Source organism: Eptatretus burgeri, chromosome 6 (genome assembly GCF_056783735.1).
Source record: "Eptatretus burgeri isolate ZD-2024b chromosome 6, Ebu_testis_v1, whole genome shotgun sequence".
Classification (NCBI taxonomy): domain Eukaryota; kingdom Metazoa; phylum Chordata; class Myxini; order Myxiniformes; family Myxinidae; genus Eptatretus; species Eptatretus burgeri.
Genome location: NC_140966.1, coordinates 62,744,626 through 62,762,186, shown reverse-complemented (window position 1 = coordinate 62,762,186; position 17,561 = coordinate 62,744,626). Strand labels below are relative to the sequence as shown.

At 46.2% G+C, this 17,561-nt stretch overlaps 1 protein-coding gene across 3 annotated transcripts in view; it reads right to left on the bottom strand.

Moving 5' to 3' along the window:
- The window catches only part of LOC147024930 (tyrosine-protein kinase receptor Tie-1-like), a 161,641-nt gene that overhangs the window by 71,946 nt on the left and 72,134 nt on the right, over positions 1-17,561 (bottom strand). For all 3 annotated transcript variants that reach the window (XM_085885348.1, XM_085885350.1, XM_085885349.1), the window contains exon 22: positions 3,953-4,023. In XM_085885348.1, coding sequence (XP_085741474.1) covers positions 3,953-4,023 — 71 coding nt within the window. The remainder of the gene's footprint in view (positions 1-3,952; positions 4,024-17,561) is intronic.

Sequence of the window (17,561 nt, the reverse complement as noted above, 5' to 3'; positions counted from 1 at the left end):
ATCGGAAGTTTGTCTTAAAGCTCTCCTTCACTGATCACATTCTACAGATCACGATTTATTTCCCATTAATATTCCCGATTCAATGCAAATGCTTTGTCGACTTGTTCATGATGACTTTGCATATTCTTCTTTTCGGTGTCCAACACACCATCTGAGTGAATATCCGTATGCAACCATGATTGCCAAACTGATTCGAGCTTTCTTAGAACTTTTGGTGTCCTGAGAAATGAGGGTTGAATCACCATGAGAGTGATAAACTTTTCCACTTGCACGAATCATAAAAACACAATGCCACAAAGGTTCTTTGTAGCCGTGACGTGGCAGTCCTGATAAGCACAATCAAGTAGCATGGCCGAGTCGTGTTTTACGAATGTTTGAAAGCAAATATTAGTTCTCTTTCTTCATATATGTTTCAAAAGAAGATTGCTCTGCCCTAGGTGGTGGAATTATTTGATGCTTTCGGCAACCATTCTGTGGTTTACACACAAGCCTTCAAGTGCTGTAAGCCAAATGACTGAATGAATAAAAATACAGTTAACATTTTGTCCAGGGTTAAAGCTACTTCCCAAAAAGCGGTAACAGGTTGATCTGTTTGTGTTCCCAAACTTAGTGTCCCAAAACTGAACCCATGACTTATTATGGGAACCCGGTTCAAATCCCACATGTGTATGTCCATATTTGTTGACCCAAAGTCCTTGTAATTCACCTAAAATGTACACTGATGTCGACTAATGTCTTTGTCTTGGATCTGGTATGTGTAAAAGCTCCTCCAGGAACTCCATACATCAATGTACAAAAATATACCTTACGGTAATATTTCAGTTCGGCAGTTGGGGTTCGTGCAGTTGCGGTACATATTTACACGGCATGTAGACACATCGCACATTACGAGACCTTAATAGTACTCCAACCAACAAAACTGCGGGATACAATTGCACAGAAAACAGGAACAACAATTTTGCAGAGATTACATATCCCAGAATCCCTTCAATGTTCCAGTTTGCAATTTCAACTCCTCATTGAGACAGTTACAAATTATTATACACGAGGAAACCCGATGAACGAAAGTAATTGTTCGTTTAGCCACTTGATGAATGGATCCACACCCCCTCGGTACTTGGATATTGTACTGCAGGCATGGTATATAGGGCCACAGCACAAGGTTTGTGATGTCCTATTGTGGAATATACAATTGATGCTCTCCTCCAAACGATTGTAGGTTTCCTTGCAGGATGCTCTCCTCCAAACAACGACGGGGGACAGCTCAATTAACGTACACCATAATGTCGGATTTGACTTTCCTCCTTACTACAATCTACTAGCTGGCACTTGACCAGCAGTTTTGGAGTCAGACTGGAGTTGGTGATGAATTAATTATCGTAAAGCACAATCCAAATATGAGTACTACATTCAATCCAGTTATCCTGCTTCCCAAAACTTACTCAAAACAGCTAAAAGAAGTGAAAGTACCAGTAGTTTCACAATGTCACATTCAGAATGTGAGGGGAAGAGAGAAAGAGAGAGCAGATGAAACTTTTCAGCACTCATTTCCTGGAATGCAGAAAAATTAAAGCAAACAACCCAACCCAAATATGTTGCAATTGAAAGCTGGCGGTGGTGAAACAGTAAAAAGGAAGAACTGAAATGAAACTTCTACATTATGTCATTGCTAGAAAAAGTGGCTTCCAATGCACCTTCTCATCCACCAATCAGATGTCTCTTTACTCAGGACCATGAGCCAATGGGGAAGAAGGAAGGACACAATGGATGAGTGCCCTGTTTATAAAGCCTGTTGTCAAAAGTTAATCACCATGTGTCATGCACAATCACCTTTAAGGAAGTGATGTAAGAGTGGAGGCAAAAGATGTGGTTTCATTGGAAATCTCTTCCACAAGTGAAGGAACACAAAAGGCCGAGAGAACTCGGATTTTTAATATGTCATCGTTTCTCCGACTGATTTCTGGTATGCGGGGACGGCAGCATTCACTGCTCTGCCCATCACAGAGGTCTCGTCCTTTTGCCGACCACAAGCAACTTTTAAACTCATTGAGGGCTTGAGCTCCAAACATCTTGTTTGACCACTCCACCCACGTGCCAATCACCCCAAAACTAAGAAAAGAAAACTCTGAGAAAACACGAAGGCAAAAAACAAAACAAAACAAAAAAAAAATTGCTGAGGAAACAAGTGGGTGTTGTTTGTTTACAACTTCATCCAGTCGCCTCACAATGCCTGTGGTTGCCGCGATAAAGGGACAAATAAAAACGGTTCCGTGTGCTGCGTGGCGTCGATAGAGCATCCCGGCCGCTGAGAGCCTCCGGCCATCGGCTCCACGTGGGGGTGGGATGTGCGTGGGCGTGGCTGAGGTTGTGGCCACTGGATGTGATAGCATCGAAAATTATGCCGCAGAGACCAAGACAAGGCAACTGCAGCTCGCGGGCTTGGATGTCGGTGTACTCAATGGCGATTGATATCAAACGCTTTGTAAACGATCAATAATACTGTTTCTGACCTTCGATAAAAGGCCTCAATAGGGCGCATGCAGAGGTCCTGATAAAACTATTTCGAAGAAACTGCAGCTTTTACAACAATCGGTCATGCAATTAGCACAAACAGGACCAGAAGCCCGGACACAGATTGTCAAAATGAATTTGGGAATCCTTTGAGCTGGGAATCCAATGTTAGCTGCATCTCGAGTCATTGAAATTTAAATAAATCACAAAGCGGTTTAAACTTCCGCTCTCAGAGTTAAGGCCATACAAATGAGCCTTCGTCAACAATGAATGATAGTTAAGGCATGCGTCATAATAACTCATCATGACTTTTGTTAATGGAGACAGCAGCAAAACAAAGTGGCCTAATGGGTGTTGCGATATGGACGTGTGCCCGGTTCAAAGCCTACGTTTTGACATCCTCTTCCTTCACGCGTTGATGTATAATGCTCTGTCATAAGCCAAAGACACCGATAGAAGACCAATAAGAGCAGACCTCTCTCTCTCTCTCTCCTCGCCTCATGACAGTGAATTCAGGAGATGACACAACAGCTATCGCACTGATAATAATCAATGCCTCAGTGTTTTATTCCTTCTGAACCAAATATCAGTTTTATTAAGGGGCCATTGATTTTTTACATTTGCAAATATGGCAGAATTTTTGATTTACCCCCCCCCCCCCTCAATCGCTGTATTTCCTTTATTGCTGTCTCTCCCCAGATTTATTTTCCTTTCCCCACAATCCTTTCTCTCTCCCATCATCCTCCCATTTCTCCATTACATAAATTAATCCCCTTTGTACATACTGTAAATAATAATAATAATAATAATAAGCTTACATTATCATACAGAGGTTACTGGATCATAATGTCAGCTTACTGGTTTAGTGTTGATTCTCAACTTCATGATAAACTGTCACTCTGGTATTTCGCATGCAGGGTGATGCATCACAAAGTGCTCTATCCCTCGGATGAGCGTTGCGCCAGGTGTCCTATGTACGAGCATCAGCTGGTGGATACTAAAGATCCCATTGTGTCTTTTGCAAAGAGTAGGCTAGTTAGCTCCATCACCCTGGACAAATGACAAACTCTTTCCCAAATCACCTCGAGTCAAACGTTGTGCCTGGCCAACCCGTTCGTAATCGACCTGGGCCAAAAGGGTCCCTGTGCCGAACCCACGAGATGAGATTAATTGGGGACAAACAAAGTAGGCAGAGCAGTTGTGTGCTTGCATAATAAATAGATGGCTCCAGAATGGCTATCAACTTTTCATCAGCACAGCTTTACTTTCCTTTTTGCTAGGCCAGATAAAGTCCCTTTGCAATTCCTCGCTCAATTTACGCGTTTGCAGTTCCAAATGCTAATGAGGCAGTGAGAGCACCAGAAAAGTCTGCGCCATATTATCGTGCATTTGAAAAAATGAAACCTCGGTGACCTTAGGTGGAGAAGAAGTGAAAACTCACACGTCACTCTTGGTGGTATAGACGCTGTAGTTGAGCGATTCGATTGCCATCCACCGCACTGGAAGCCTTCCCTGCAACAAGCACAGTGAGAGAATGAGTCATGTTGGAGAAAAGATTTAAAATATGCCAGGGCTTATGTCATGGCTGCTTGAGGTTTCGTTGTACCATTTCATTTTCGCACGAAGTGCACAAAGGTGAGTAAGCCAGATGAAAACCACGAGTGTATAATGAAATGAGGAAAGGTCACACCACATCAGCCTGAAGGTATGTCGAACCAGTGATTAACTGGGATTCAAACAAGGATCTGGGCTCTGCTTTCCAGAGGTCGATGAGCAAGATAAATTATTGGTGAATGCTGAGCAAAAATGTGAGATGTAATGCGATTGATCCAAACAATTACAAATTAACACCTCTCTGTTCTTATGACCTTACAGGTCTGGTAATGAGTGTCCGAGGAAGGCTACTGGCAGAAAGCCATGGTGGGGCCCTAAAAAACACGGTGTTGGTTGTTCATTTGACAGGAGTTCTTTTTGAATCCATGACAGCAAGGTCAGAGGGAAATCCTCAGCGAAAAACACTTGGAGCATTAATGAATGGGTGGTTATTAAAGGAAGGAAGAGAAGAGGTCAGAGAAGGAGGAAGGGTGGTGGAAGCAATGGAAGAGGAAGAGAAGGTGGAATAAGTGTTTGTTTTTCTTCCATGGCTAACCAATTATTAGAGTTAATTTTTTTTATTACCTTTACATGCAATATCTTGGCTCATGGAAGAGCAAGGCGATAGGGGATGAAAATTCAGGCAATGTTCTGGCAATGGAGCAGTGGTGTCACATGTGGACACAACAAGCAGGGGAATGAATGAGCAGAAAGTTAAAAAAAAAAAGAGGACAAGTGTTTTAACTTCAAAGCACAAAACTAAAACTCACTTCATGAGACAATATGCAGTGAAGCGTAGAACCAAATCTCTTTGCACAATTGTGTTTAAATCTCTTCTGGAAAACCTTGGCTAAAACAAATGCTACATGTCTTTCGATTGAAGAACTAGTTTTGATCATGAAGGTTTGATTTGGAGGTCTCTTGTGTCGGAAGAAGGATCAATGCCTTAAACGTCAGCGTCTCCTTGCTTCCCATGGCGGTCAATGTCCTGCTTATTCCATCCATCATGCCACATCCCTTTGATTGAACATTCAAAAAGAAAAATCAAGGATTGTCAGACTGATAACACTGCTCAGCCAATCGTTCCGGTAACACGTTGAACCTTGCGCCTGGTCGGGGTTGCAATCACGTATCACATTCAGTTGCAATCACTTCACGAGGAAAAAATCACTAAAGAAAAAAGGAAATTGTAATTTCTTCAATTTACAGTTCAAGTCAAGTGCTTGGACAGACAACACAAGTCCTGCCCTTCGCTTTTCTACCCCTTATGAATTACTTCTTCAATCAAGTCTATCACAACCCACCAAACCACGACAGCTCAACTGCACATTTGCCTATGATTCAATAATCTCCACTTTGCAGAACCTGTCGCATCCCACCCGTTACCGGCCTTCCTTTCAGATCGACGGTTCCACGTCTGTGTTGATAAATCTTCAGCCTGAAGTACCCCCATCTTGTTTCAACCCAACTTCCTCTTGGATTCGCCGTCTAAGGGTCCTGTTGCTCCTTGATCGCTCCGAAAACTTTCCTGAATCTACTTCCGAAATTGGTTCCATATTTAAAAAAAAAAAACATTTTCAAAAGGATTTTTGATCCAATTCTCTTGTGCATCATCACATTACTTAATCTCACCTGAATGTCAGGAGCTCAAAACCAGGAAGCAAAAACCAGTTTGCTCTGCGCTGAACTCCTGACTATTGCTATCACAACTTCTTAAAATGAGGCAACCAAAAATGCACCCAACACTTAAAGATTTAACTTACACGTAATCTTAACATGACTGTTGCCTGAAAATGGGTATGAATAAAAAGGAAACGCAAACCAAACTTTAAAAGCACCGAGTGAAAGTGTGCCGAGTATTTCAAATGAGGATTAACTACATTTTGACGGTTGCAACGGTTCTTCAAAACGTTTTACTTCTACTCTTCCTTAAAAAATAAATTAAAAAAACATAATTGGGATTTAAAAAGGATCGATTTATCGGATGAAAGATAAGATGACAATTTAACCATCAACATTCAATATAAAACTTCGATGAAAAAGCCTCTTGTTTTGCTTTGGCTTCTTCGCTCCATTCGCTTGGGCGATCACGATAACCTAGATATACGGGCACTCACATTTGAGCGCTTTAACCGGGGTTTGAATCTCGACCCCGTTACAGGCTGCCTATCTTGTTGTTTTGCAGGTAAGGCAATCTATGAATGCGTGTGCTGTCCCATCAGAAGGACGTTAAACTTGGTGTTCTGTGTGCGAGCATTAATGGCACGTTATCAGGTCGGTATCCCCATTGCTCGCATTAGTTAATGAATGTTGAACAGTGTGACCACTCCTCATTTTCATAAATGCCAAGGTGAGCCAATGAAAAAAGCCAAGAATTCACAAGGTTTCGGAAAAGCGATGATAATGGAAAACCTACACGCCAAGAAAACCTATAGAAAATCAAGACGCCAAGGTGAACAACGAATAGCCAAGATCTTGTGAAAAAAAGCCAAGGAGTGGTCACAGTGATGTTGATGTGCGTCTCCCAGCTGATAGGACAAGCTGGCGCTAGCACACGCCACGAGTAGCCGAGTTTTGACCCGCACACTGGCCACGTTACAAATTCCTGCCGCCTTCAGCAGATTGTCAGGCCTCGGCAATAGGTTCGTGAAAGACGGGTCAAAAACATTCCCCAGCCGACCCAAGAAAGTGAGAATAGTTGAGCCTATTAAAGAAATAGTAGTAGTAGTAGTAGTAGTAGTAGTAGTAGTAGTAGTAGTAGTAGTAGTAGTAGTAGTAGTAGTAGTAGTAGTAGTAGTACATTAGATGTTCGCTCTGTTAGCTACGTATCTAAACAGAAAGTTGTGCGACTTTCCGATGGATACCTCAGTCACTTTCAGCTGAAATCTGGCAATCCCACGATAATCGCAATCAATGCGTGTGCAAGATGACACGATAAGCATTCTTACCAAATGAGTTCCCTTCATCAACACGTTCAGGGAAATGAACAGGATTGCGGTTTATGAAACTTTGAGAATGCCCTTTGATCCTCGGGTGATCGTACACTGATGCACAATGTGTGATATTATGATTTTTTTTTTAAAAAGTGACCCACTATTTAACAAGCAACTTTCAAACTTTCTGAGTGAAAACCGAACACACAGCAAAATTTAATGAATTAAAATCGATTCACTGAGGCCAAGCATGTTTCACTATCAGTCGATGAGATTGATGAGAGTTGATGAGTACAGTCCGTGGTCTCGCGGAGGAAAAAAAAAACATAAAAACGGTAATTACTCATTTAAAACAAAGTTATTACCTCTGCCAATGAAGGTGGATGGAGGTCGTGTCTTCACCCCTGTTTGTCTGTCTGTTTGTCTGTGAGCAGGATATCCCAAAAAGTGATAGATGGATTGGGACAAAACTTGGTGAACGAGTCGGCTCGGTACAATAACAAGCTGATTTGATTTTGTTTGAGGTCCGGATGCAGGTCCGGCCGATCGGTGGGATACAAAACGTAAACTGTTCAGCCTGGCAGGAGTACGTGATCGACCGAGTGCCGTTCCAGTTGTAAAACATTTAATTGACATTCAATGTCAGGCCACGGTATGCACTGATCACCTTTGCAATTACAACCTCTTATTTTTCTTCTTCGTTATCCATGTCCTATCAAGTTGAGCTCTGGGGCTCACGTGGCCTATGCTATTTGACCAAAGTCTTTCATGGACTTGCTGGACAGGCATGACATTCGACTGGACTTGTTAACCTCCGCCATCAAAGATGGACGGAGGTTACTGTTTTCACCCCTGTCTGTTTGTTTGTGAACAGTATTACGGAAAATCTCCTGGACGGATTTCGACGAAACTTGGTGGGGGTGATTAGGTATGGTACAAGGATCATGCCATTAAATTTTGGATTTGGTCCAAAGTCCAATATGGCCGCTATAGCGGCCATTTTGAAAAAATATTTGAATTTTTGTTTTTGCATTTCTACATGTTTTAAGTGATTTCCAACCAAAAATAAATAAATGTGTTAGAGAAAAAAAAAAAGAAAATTTTGCAACTTTTTCAAAAAAATTTCAATCTTATTTGAAAAATATTTGAATTATTTTTTTTGCATTTCTACATGGTTTAAGTGATTTCCAACCCCCCCCAAAATAAATTGTTAGAGAAAAAAATAATTTTGCACCTTTTTTTTTCAAAAAAATTCGATTTTTTTTTTTGGCATTTCTACATACGCGTCGATCTAGTTTAGTTTATTCAATCGTGGTTCAGTAGAGTCTGATCCGTTTTGACCTACAATGAATAGGATATCAGGTTCACTTAAGTGACCCAGCAGTATTGGCGGCGGAGGTTTTGCACTCCACCGAGTGCTCCCCCTCTAGTTTAAGATGGGAAGATGTAATTTGTTCAGGAAGCCAGCGATAACTTGCGTACACTTGGACTAAGGACATTATAGGGGTCTTCACCATCCACAAACCATCAATCTCTCGATGACTTCTGTGAGGACCACAATTAGTCCCACCTTCTCGAGGGGTCAGCCGGGGAAGGTTTTGGCCTGGAGGTGGTGGGGGTAGTAGTTTACAGTTTGTTCAAGGTGCCCATGATAACTTGCCTAATCTTCGACTATCGACATTCCGGGGTCTTTACCAACCACCAGCGATAAGGAGGAATTGTTCATTGCAAACTCTGCCACCATTCAAGCAAATTAGTCAAAGCAGAGGGAGTGTTTCCATTGCTGTATTACGTATGGATGTACGCAGCAGTAAAATTTGCATATCGGATTAAATAATGGGTCAGCTGACTTTTGTTTAAAGGTAAAATTAACTCAACAATAATGATGATTTTTTTTTTTTTAAGAATACAGAAAATATTATTAAAAGATCGGCTTTCCGAAACTTCCATTAGGTAACGATTTATTGAACAGTGTACTTAAAAAGTTATCTTTTTATCACAACGCCTGACTACACGCATAAAAAAAAAAATAATCCCATCGCTGCCCACAATGAACACCGAACCTGATCAAGTGGCGTCATTCAGGAATGACGAAGGTTGCTGCTACACAGTTTCCCCATTGTGGCTTTTGAGCAACCTGCTTGATACCGAGATTTGCGTAAAAAGCCTATCGATCATAGAAGGTGAAAAAAAAGAAAAACATGCACAAATCATGTTCCAAAAAGAAGTGTTTGGTTGTTCCACGGAAGGGGATAAAACCAATTTGTTTGACCCTGAGAAAATATATGGACAACTTGTGATTTGAATGTTATAAAAGCAAGCCCAAATTTTAGATAAACTTTCCCACCAGCGAGCCTGGTGTTGGCATAAGGGTGAATGTGGCTGGCTTAAGATCTTAGGGTCCTGAGTTTGAGCACCTGTGGTGCCATTGCGTAACACCAGGTGGGTTGACTCAGCCCGTCATCCTTCCGAGATCTGCAAAATGAGCACCAGCTTACTGGTAAGAATGAGCCATTGCATATCCTGAGTCGGCATGGTGACCCATCGAGGATTGTGCCTCCACGCCAATGGAAAACTGCCTTGGCAGCCATATGCGTCTGAATATGCGAAAGGATTGGCTCTTCTTCGATCCCACAAGTGGCTTGGCTTTTGCAGCATTCCCTCTTTGTACTCAGCTCATAAAGCCGGGATCACGGGTTAAAGATCCTGTGTACCATGTCCATTTCCCTATTGTTTCCTTAATGTGCTGCATGTGCAGGTGTCGAAGAAACTTCTCCTGGGTCAAACAAAATGCTCATTCCCACGTGGGAACGGGATGATCATGAAAACGAGGCAGGAAAAGTATATATATATATATATATATATATATATATATATATATATATATATATATATATATATATATATATATACATATACATATACATATATATATATATATATACATATACATATACATATACATATACATATACATATACATATACACATACATATACATATATATATATATATATACATATATATATATATATATATATATATATATATATATATATATATATATATATATATATATATATATATATATATATATATACATACAGTGGGGAGAACAAGTATTTGATACACTGCCGATTTTGCAGGTTTTCCCACTTACAAAGCACGTAGAGGTCTGTAGTTTTCATCATAGGTACACTTCAACTGTGAAAGACGGAATCTTAAACAAAAATCCTGAAAATCACATTGTATGATTATTAAATAATTAATTTGCATTTTATTGCATGAAATATGTATTTGATACATCAGAAAAACAGAACTTAATATTTGGTACAGAAACCTTTGTTTGCAGTTACAGAGATCAGAGGTTTCCTGTAGTTCTTAATCAGGTTTGCACAGACTGCAGCAGGGATTTTGGCCCACTCCTCCATACAGATCTTCTCCAGATCCTTCAGGTTTCGGGGCTGTCGCTGGGCAACGCAGACTTTCAGCTCCCTCCAAAGATTTTCTATTGGGTTCAGGTCTGGAGACTGACAAGGCCACTCCAGGACCATGAGATGCTTCTTACGGAGCCACTCCAAAGTTGCCCGAGCTGTGCGTTTTGGGTCGTTGTCATGCTGGAAGACCCAGCTACACCCCATCTTCAATGCTCTTGTTGAGGGAAGGAGGTTGTTGGCCAAGATCTCGCGATACATGGCCCCATCCATCCTCCCCTCAATACGGTGCAGTCGTCCTGTCCCCTTTGCAGAAAAGCATCCCCAAAGAATGATGTTTCCACCTCCATGCTTCACGGTTGGGATGGTGTTCTTGGGGTTGTACTCATCCTTCTTCTTCCTCCAAACACGGCGAGTGGAGTTTAAACCAAAAGGCTCTATTTTGGTCTCATCAGACCACATGATCTTCTCCCATTCCTCCTCTGGATCATCCAGATGGTCATTGGCAAACTTCAGACGGGCCTGGACATGCGCTGGCTTGAGCAGAGGGACCTTGTGTGTGCTGCAGGATTTTAATCCATGACGGCGTAGTGTGTTACTTATGGTTTTCTTTGATACTGTGGTCCCAGCTCTCTTCAGGTCATTGAACAGGTCCTGCCGTGTAGTTATGGGCTGATCCCTCACCTTTCTCATGATCAATGAGGCTCCACAAGGTGAGATCGTGCATGGAGCCCCAGACCGAGGGAGATTGACTGTTATCTTGAACTTCTTCCATTTTCTAATAATTGCGCCAACAGTTGTTGCCTTCTCACCAAGCTGCTTGCCTATTGTCCTGTAGCCCATCCCAGCCTTGTGCAAGTCTACAATTTTGTCCCTGATGTCCGAAGACAGCTCTCTGGTCTTGCCCATTGTGGAGAGGTTGGAGTCTGATTGATTGAGTGTGGACAGCTGTCTTTTAGGCAGATAACGAGTTCAAACAGGTGCAGTTAATACAGGTAATGAGTGGAGAATGGGAGTGCTTCTTAAAGACAAAACTAACAGGTCTGTGAGAGCCGGAATTCTTACTGGTTGGTAGGTGATCAAATACTTATTTCATGAAATAAAATGCAAATTAATTATTTAAAAATCATACAATGTGATTTTCAGGATTTTTATTTTAGATTCCGTATTTCATAGTTGAAGTGTACCTATGATAAAAATTACAGACCTCGACGTGCTTTGTAAGTGGGAAAACCTGCAAAATCGGCAGTGTATCAAATACTTGTTCTCCCCACTGTATGTATGTATATATATATATATATATATATATATATATATATATATATATATATATATATATATATATATATATATATATATATTGTTGTGGTTACCAAATTCGCAAACCACCATTCAGGTCCCTTAGGTGAGATATCTCGGTAAGTATATGTGTAGTTAGGCCCAAACCCGTTGTCTAGTGGGAATAAATGTTATTCATGCGTGCTGCGACTCTTCAGGATAGCCGTTTTTCTTTTACTATCTTTATTTTGTACCAACCGCCATTGTTACCACCACCAACCACAACATCAACCACCCACCGCGGCGCCGCTTCACGTCACACCTCGCAACCGTCGCATCGCCACCGTTCTTGCGCCGCCTGTGGGTACCGGTGTTGGACTCGTGCAGGGCGCGCGCCGAACAGCGTGTACAAAACCACGGATTTTCCACTTCAAAAACGGATCAAAAACGACACACGCCCACTTTTGTTCCGTCCAATCGGTGAGCGAGGGGCGATTTGGCCCCGCCTCCAGGGCGTTGGAGGGCGATCGCTATATGCAAATTTATGGATCAAAATGCATTCACGCCCACTTTTTCTCGGGCCAATGGGGAGCGAGGTGAAAGGTCGAAGGCAGGGGGTCAAAGATGAGAGAGCGAAGCCACGGGGCTTATATAAGCGACCACGTTCGTCAGTCAAGTGAACAGAGAGTTAAGACTTCGCGGGCGGTGGAGTTGGGAAGAAGAAGCAAGAAGGAGTTGGTCGTCGTCGTGTGCGTTGGAGTCGGAGCGGAGGGGACGGAGCTGTGGAGAGGCGGCGAGGGCAGACGAGGGGGTGCTCGCGTCGTGCAGGGAGCTGCACACCAGGGAGGCCGACGGCGCGACCTGGCCGAGGTGGAGACGCTCGTCGCGGGACTCGAGGCAGAGTGGAAATCCTCTATACCCCGAGCATCAGCAACCCCCTCCTGTTTCCCCCCGCGCTGAGATAGTGCGACCAAGGGGGCCCCTTTCCCACCCCCTACCAGACACTGCCCGCGAGGCCCGCGGAGTTGAGGCACCATCGCCGCTCCGCGTCTCATCACCAGACGGGTAGGCCCGACCCGGTTTCGGCCTCAGGCCCGCCTCATCTTTGAGGGTGTTCTTTTTCTTGGTTTTGGGTATGTGTTATCGGCGCCGTCTGTGAAGTAAAATTGTATAAGTGTTGCCGTGTGCTCGCGTAATCGGTATTAGATCTGCATTGTCGCATTTGCTTTTTGTGTAAAAATTGCATTGTGTTTCTTTTCTTTCTATGTGCTTTTGGTGGAATTGCATTGTGTTTCTCTCCTTTTCTATGTGCTTTTGGTGGAATTGAATATGTGTGCTTTCCGTTCATCGCGAATAAATGTGCTTTTGTGTTGAACTGTTTCCCGCTTCGCTTCGTCATTTCCTTCATTGAATCCTCATCTTGCTTCACGTAAAGGGTTGGTAGTGGGCTGAATACGCCCGTTAATTAATCGAACCGTCGAGGTCGACGAATAACACCGCTCGGTTATCCCGATAGTACGGAACGGGTCGCTTAAGTGGCCCGTGTCCGAAGTCGACCTGCGGCGAGGTGCGATCGCCCGGTCTACCCTCCGTGTGGGTACTTAGGTAGGTCGAATTTGGCGAGCAACCCTATCCCACGCGGGGGCTGATTGGCTCGATCGCGGTGAGACCGAAAGGTCCACCCGTGACTGGTTCCCGGCGTTAGTCCGAGAGGGTCACGACTGGATTGTCCGTCCGGTGGGCGACGTGCCGCGATTCGAGTTACGTGGCCGTCAGCACGCCGGCGGGCGTGAAATCAGTAACACTGGTGTCAGGTCGTGCGATACAAATCCATCGCCCTCCTCGCGGCACTGGTAACGGAGAACGGGAAAACGGGCTCTCCTGTCTCCAATTAAATTCACGGGAATCGGTCCAGGGGTGAGAGAAGCGACCCCCGATTCCCTCCAAATTACGAGCGAGCGAAATTAACCCTTCACGAGAAGCAAGATGGCGTCTCAAGGCGACCGGGAGCCGGGGGTATTAGAAATGGATGTAGAATGCGTAGGATCCATGGCCCAGGATGGAATGCCCGTGCAGGAACATGAACTCGTCCAACTGAACCCAGAGCCCGAAATGGGTGCGGCAGCGGCCGCGGTGTATGACACCTCCCCTCCCCATCTCCACCAAAACCCTTCCCCAACCCCTGCCGAAACGGCTCACCCAAGCGCACCCGACATGGCCCAGCTATGCGCCATGCTGGCGGAAATGAAAGCGAACATGATCAAGCAAATGAACGAAAAAATGGATACATACACAAATGAAATGATAAACGAAATAAAAAGCATGAACGAAAAGATCGATGCGAGTACAAAGCAAATGAAGGAAGAAACGAAAAAACTGCGGGGTGAGACGCAGAACATGGGCCGATGCCTGCAGGCGGGCATGAAGGCCGTGACCAGGGAGCTGGGAATGGCGACTCCACGTGTGGGAGCAAACGAGCTGGAAGGGGGTGCAACGGCTGACAGGCCCGCGGTGGAGGCGGGTAAAAAAATAATTCGGGGGGCGTGTTGGGCGAGGGTCGTGACAGAGGAATCGACGGTGACCAAGAGGGAAAAATTAAATGGGGAGACCAAAACGTGTGAGACGAGACACGAGGTGACGACGACAGAAACTTATAAATGTATCGAGACACGGGAGACAGAAAAAATAGAGGAGAGACAACACGATGAAGACGGGGTAAGTGACGCGCACACACACACAGAGGTAGTGGAGGATAATGGGGGTGAGCTGGCGGACTGGGTAGAGACCCAGTGCGAGCACCTGGATGGCCTCCTCCAGGAACGAGGGGAGGGAGTATGCCCCCTTGAGGTGAGTCACGACCAGGTGAGTTCGGTCGTGCTTTGCGAGGTTGAGAGGACGGGTGCTGTGAACAGGTGCATGGAGAGCTTGGGGGGTATAGAGGCCCCGGAGACCCTTGTGGGGACACGAATCCCCAGTGTGGTTGTCCCTGTGTGTGTGGTGCAAGGCGTGAGTGCGTCCCCGTGTGTGGAAGCAACCCCGTGTGTGAGTGGTGTGGTGGCGAGTGTGCCGGAGTGTGTGCTTCCCAGCACGCCGTGTGTAAAAGGGGCACCGCAAGTGAGTGAGGCACTGCGGGTGAGTGCCCCCGCGTGTGTGAGTGAGGCACGGTGTGTGGGTGAGGCACCGTGTGTGAGTGAGGCCGTGTGTGTGGATGAAATGGCCAGTATGAGTGAGGCACCGCGGATGAGTGCCCCCGCGTGTGTGAGTGAGGCACGGTGTATGAGTGAGGCACCGCGGGCGAGTGCCCCCGCGTGTGTAAGTGGTATGGTTTATGTGAGGAAAATGGCATACGTGAGTGAACGGCCGAATGCAAGGGAGACCGTGTGTGTGAGAGAGCGGTATGTAAGGGAGATGTCGGTTGGCATGCGGGAGCACGCAGCTGCATCTCCCGGTGTGAATGTGATGGAGTGGACTGTGTGCGTCGTAACACGCAGGTGTGCGTGGGTGGAATGGAGACGGAGACGGCGACAGAGGAGAGAAAGCCGAGTAGCGGCTGTAGTTGTTTCGGGGACCGTGCCGGGTTCACCCAGCAGTGAGCACGCGGTCCGTGCTGTGCAACGCACGAGACCACCACGTGCTCGCTTGCGAGAGTGAAGTCCCGGTCCGGAAACGCACGCGCTGGATTTGCCGATCCCGCGGACGGACAAAGTTTAGGCAGGTAAATGGATTTGGACCGGACGGGTTCTCCACGCGATCGTGTGTGTTAAGCTCCAACGGGCAAAGCACATGTGTTCGCGTGGGGAACCCCTCGAGACGTGGGGCTTGTGTTTTTTTTTTATTGCGCACGGTGACGTCATGGCTGCACGTGGGGTTGGAATCCGGCAGGAGGGGTATCCCTGCCGGATAGTACCGTCCAAGGAGGGACGAGGAACACGTGCAGCTGCATGACGTCACGGGCAGGTGCGAAGTGCGCGAGTTGCCGCGCTGGTGATGCGCATGGAAAAAAAAAAAAAAAAGGGAAAAGCAAGCCTCACTTTCGGGTGCACAGGATTCCTGGGCAAGGGGTGGAAGACCCCCTTACCGGGGCACAGGATGGAAACTAGTTAGGGGGAAGGGTTAGCTTAGTTAGACCGACTTCATGGGGCAGGGGTAAGTCCTCATGGAGTCCGTGGAATGGATTAGTTAGAGGGATTGTAGCCAGATTTAGGTTGGGAAATAAAATGGGATTAATTTTGAGACAGTGACAGACTTGTGAATGTGTAGAGGGGACGTAGTTTAGCTACGTAGTGTTAAAAGGAACGTGCTGTAGTTTAAGGGACGACGTGGGAGCACGAGTTAGTTAGGGGATGTAGTTAGAAGGATGGCAGAGTTCAGCGGTGTGTGTGTTGAAGAGTTGAGAGTTGTGAGGTGAGTACATGGTGAGTGAGTGAGGCCAGCGGGTCTGTGTGTATGGAGTGAATGGGGAATGCATGGTGCGATGAGTGATTGGGGGGAGGAGTGACTCCCGCCCAAGGGACCCCGGGGTCAGAGTAAAGTGAGTTAGCTGGGTTAGTCAAATTGAAAAATGGAGGTCGTTTTGCTGTTGGTGGGAATGTAGGCTCGAAACCCATTTGGAGGGGTGCAGGAGCCCTGTTGACGGGCTTGGGAGCGTGGCTGCGAAAGGTGAGTATCGCTGAGTGGGTACCCCGGGCACCAGGCTAGTCGGCCGCGGTAGGCCATGGGCCCATGGGGGCCGGGATAGAGTAGTGGGCACGGGTGCGCCTGCTTGGTGCGGGGGCCCGGGGCGCCATTAGCCGCGTGGGCAGTGTTGTGGGCATGGGTGACCCTCGGAAAGGGGCCCGGGAAGCCAGCCTGCCACGTGTGCGTTTCAGGGGAGGTGCCATGGGGGCACTCCCGGTGTTAGGGAGCTGGTAGGCTCGGAGGCAGTGTAGTGCCCGGGGGTGCCATAGCGGGAGATTCGGCAGAGGGTCGTGCCTGCCAAAGGGAGCCACGTGTCCCAGCCAGGAGACCGTGTGAGGGCACGGAGAGAAAATTGGGGGGCGAGGCCCGAAATTGTAAGGACACCAACACAGGCGACGGGAATCTGAGTTGTTAGAACCAATAGTTTAAGCGAGAGGCGCTTGTTGAAAGCCCCGGGGTAGTTTAACAGTTAAATGGATAGGGTAGATTAGGAGATGTACCCCTCCGCACCATCCATCCCCTCGCTGTCGTTGTGGGCCGCTGGACCCACTTTGGTTATAGATCGCTGAACTCTGGGGAGGCCATTCTGAGGCTTCGTTGGGCCTCGACAAAGGACGCGAGCTCTCCCTTACTCCCCTCCGGGAAGGGAACGTAGGGGTTGGGAGTAGGCTAGGTGACAGGATAGGTTAGCCGAACAAGGACGATAAAGGGGGTTAGGGGACGATTTATAGTGGGGGAGTAAAAATAAAAACAACAAAAAAAAATTAAGTTGGGGCTAAATTGGGGTTTGACAAATTAAGGGAGTGGGTATGTACAGTGACAGGCAAAGGCGATAGGTTGGGAGGGAGACAGGTAGGTAGGTCCGAGCCCGCCTTCCAAGTGGCCAGCACCACCACACTCCCTCCACCAACCTCCACTGAACGGCAAAGGCTGGCCAACTTCATCGGCTGGCCGTGTTTTGCTTCAAGGCGGAGGCCGGCCAACTTCATCGGCAGCTGTTGTTTTGCTGCAGGGCCTGTGCCGGCTGGATCGTCTGCAGCTGCTGTGCTGCGGGGCCTGTGCCGGCCAGTTCATCTGCTGGCTGTTTTTCTTCAAGGCCTGTGCCGGCCAGTTCATCTGCCGGCTGTGTTTGCCT